The sequence below is a fragment of the Zingiber officinale genome, chromosome 7B (assembly GCF_018446385.1).
Source record: "Zingiber officinale cultivar Zhangliang chromosome 7B, Zo_v1.1, whole genome shotgun sequence".
NCBI lineage: Eukaryota > Viridiplantae > Streptophyta > Magnoliopsida > Zingiberales > Zingiberaceae > Zingiber > Zingiber officinale.
In genome coordinates, this window is record NC_055999.1 from 71,471,524 (window position 1) to 71,474,094 (window position 2,571).

Consider the following 2,571-nt stretch of genomic DNA (forward strand, 5'->3'; position numbering starts at 1 on the left):
GGAATCAAAAGAGCATAGCAGAAGTGAAGAGAGCATAGCAGAATAAATAGCTCAGTGAGCTTTGTGAGAGAAGTTCAAGTGAATTTTGTGTGTTCTTCTCTTCCTCTTTGAATCCCTATATTTCCTTCCCTTCTGTTGTGCACTTATTTTGCTCAACAGAAATAGTGATAGTTTTCGGATCTAGTTCAGATCGTCACGACAACCAGTGCTCGGTTGTGCTCGTGATCCTGCCATTTTATTCTGGGAAACAGACGTCCACCTAATCCTCTGAGCACCACGGAGGGACCGAATCTGTTTTAAGGAGATATCGTTCTGCTGGACTCGGCATCCACTCTGAGTTCGTGTTGCAACTCTCGACACCCTGTCAGCAACTCTCAGCAGCAACGTGACGCCGCTCGACAACTCACGGTGTCCACAACTCATCTACTCGGTACGTGGCTCGGCTCGCTAGAGTCGACAGTTTGAGATTATCTGCTCAAACATATTTGATTATAAGTCTTTGTACATCTGATACGCACTCAGAAGTGTGAAACAGAGCTTTTGAGACAATCACACAGATTGTAACGAATTTACACCCAACACTTGAACTGCTGATCGAGCTTCCTCTCGAGCTCCTCCCGCCTCATCCTCAGCAATTCCTCCCCGGTGAGGCCCATGACTTTTTCGATGATGCAGTTCAGGAACTCGGCTCCTCTGTAGTTTTTGGAGACGCTGACCCAGCACAGCACGTCGAACTGCCTTCGGACTCGAGGATCACGGTAGACCTTCTTGGCGAGGGTAGTCTTGCCGAGGCCGCCCATGCCCACTACAGAAACGAAGCTTCGCCATTGATTCTGCTGATCGATCAAGTGCCGCACCAGTAGCTCCTTGTCTTCCTCCAAGCCAACGAGATGAACGTCATCCTCGAAATCAGGGGACGCGAGTAGAGGCGTGGGAAGGTTGACATCCACACGATCAGGATCGCGGCTACCACCAAAATTGGAAACGCCAAAGATTTCTCTGCTCCTAGAAATGTCCACGATCTTTTCCTTAATCCGATCGATACCGCAAAGAAGATGGTGCCGGGAATAATAGTCAAAGGGGGCAGTGGCATATCTTGACGCTAACCCAACGAAGGTTCGTTTTCTCCTCCGGTGATTCTTCCTCTTGGACGCAGCTCCGATGATGTCGATGAGGTCTTCGATCTCGTAGGCCACGCCTCGGATCTCGCGCACCCAATTCTTCACTCTTTCGTCTCCCTTGCTTCCCTTGGGCTCCGCGTCTTTGAGGAAGCATTGGATTCGGTGCAGCTCAGTGTTCAGCCACTCCACCGCGTCGCGGAAGCCGCCCAAGTAGTTTGCTTCTTGGTAGATGAGCTTGCTGAGCTTATCCACCACACGGACCACGGCGGATGCGTCCATCTTTTCTCTAAGAGAGGAGAGGAAACGATGCGCCGGCGACTCATTCAGAAGTGGAGGAGCAAGAGTGAATACTCAAAATTGGGAAGAAAAGATACGTACAAGAGCTACCAAAATTCATTCACAGCAAAACAACAGTAGCAAGCAGCTCCCGAGGAGAAGAAATTGGAATTAGATCCAACAGATTGTCCGGTCTCCGCACAAACGTTGACTCGGTTAGAGATGGAGAGGAAGGCATGTGATTGAATCGAAAGAGTGTAAATCAATCAAGTTGCTGATGAATTATGAATTATTTAAAATTTGATTTGATAAAAATTTATTTAATAAGATTGGTTAAGATAAATAAATTAAATTTAAATTTTATGAACATATATGTTAAGTTCATTAATTAATTTTTAAATAAAAAATAATTATTTTAATATTAAATTTTTTACATTCTACCTATAAATAAATATATTAAATTTATTTATTACAATAAAATTATAAATTTTAATAAGAATATTATAATTTTCTCTAAATATATAATTTAGTTTTTAATAAATATTTAAATTCATAATTTATGTTTATGAAGTTCGTTTAACCTCGATAAAAACTCAAATAAATTTGTGAATCATGAATATATTCGTTAAATAAAATTCAAGTTCGACTCGATTATAAATAAGTTAAACTCAAATATTCAAGAGTTCGGCATTGGATTATACCCCTATTTGAATCTGTGAAGTGAGAAAGGTAATATATTTTATTTTGAAAATAAAGATATATTAAAAAAAATTAAAAATATATAATGTGCTATTTTATTAATAAATAGAAAAGAAAACTTTTTTTAAAATGGCCACTTAAATAAATTGAATGTTTTTTTAAAAAAAAATCAAATCAATGTCCCTCTCGTAATTCTATTTCTAAATTATCTGTTAATTTATTAGTATTAAAATATTGTTTAATTAAAATTTTTAAACTTGGTCAAAATAATCATACAAACTATTTTAATATACTAGTATTGAAATATTCTAAAACCTAAATTCACATTGAATAATTACGGATAATTTTTATATATTGTAAATTCTAAATTTATCATAAATATATTGTACTAATTATTGAATAACTTCTATACATTTTAACAACTACTTGATTAATTTTATATTTTATAGCAACTGCATGATAACTTCTTCAATAA

The 2,571-nt window shown here is 37.8% G+C and overlaps 1 protein-coding gene across 1 annotated transcript; it reads right to left on the reverse strand.

The window, feature by feature from the left end:
• Positions 1-332: 332 nt before the first annotated feature.
• On the reverse strand, positions 333-1,640 carry LOC122005979 (putative disease resistance RPP13-like protein 3). Its single transcript, XM_042561261.1, has 2 exons — positions 1,500-1,640; positions 333-1,407 (listed from the first exon to the last, which is right to left on the reverse strand). Exon 2 carries the CDS (start codon positions 1,398-1,400, stop codon positions 570-572), a length of 831 nt encoding a protein of 276 aa, XP_042417195.1. The 5' UTR covers positions 1,401-1,407; positions 1,500-1,640; the 3' UTR covers positions 333-569.
• Between the last annotated feature and the right edge of the window lie 931 nt (positions 1,641-2,571).

Excerpts from the sequence above, each read along its gene's own strand:
- LOC122005979 (XM_042561261.1), bottom strand. The coding sequence starts at position 1,400 with ATGGACGCATCCGCCGTGGTCCGTGTGGTGGATAAGCTCAGCAAGCTC.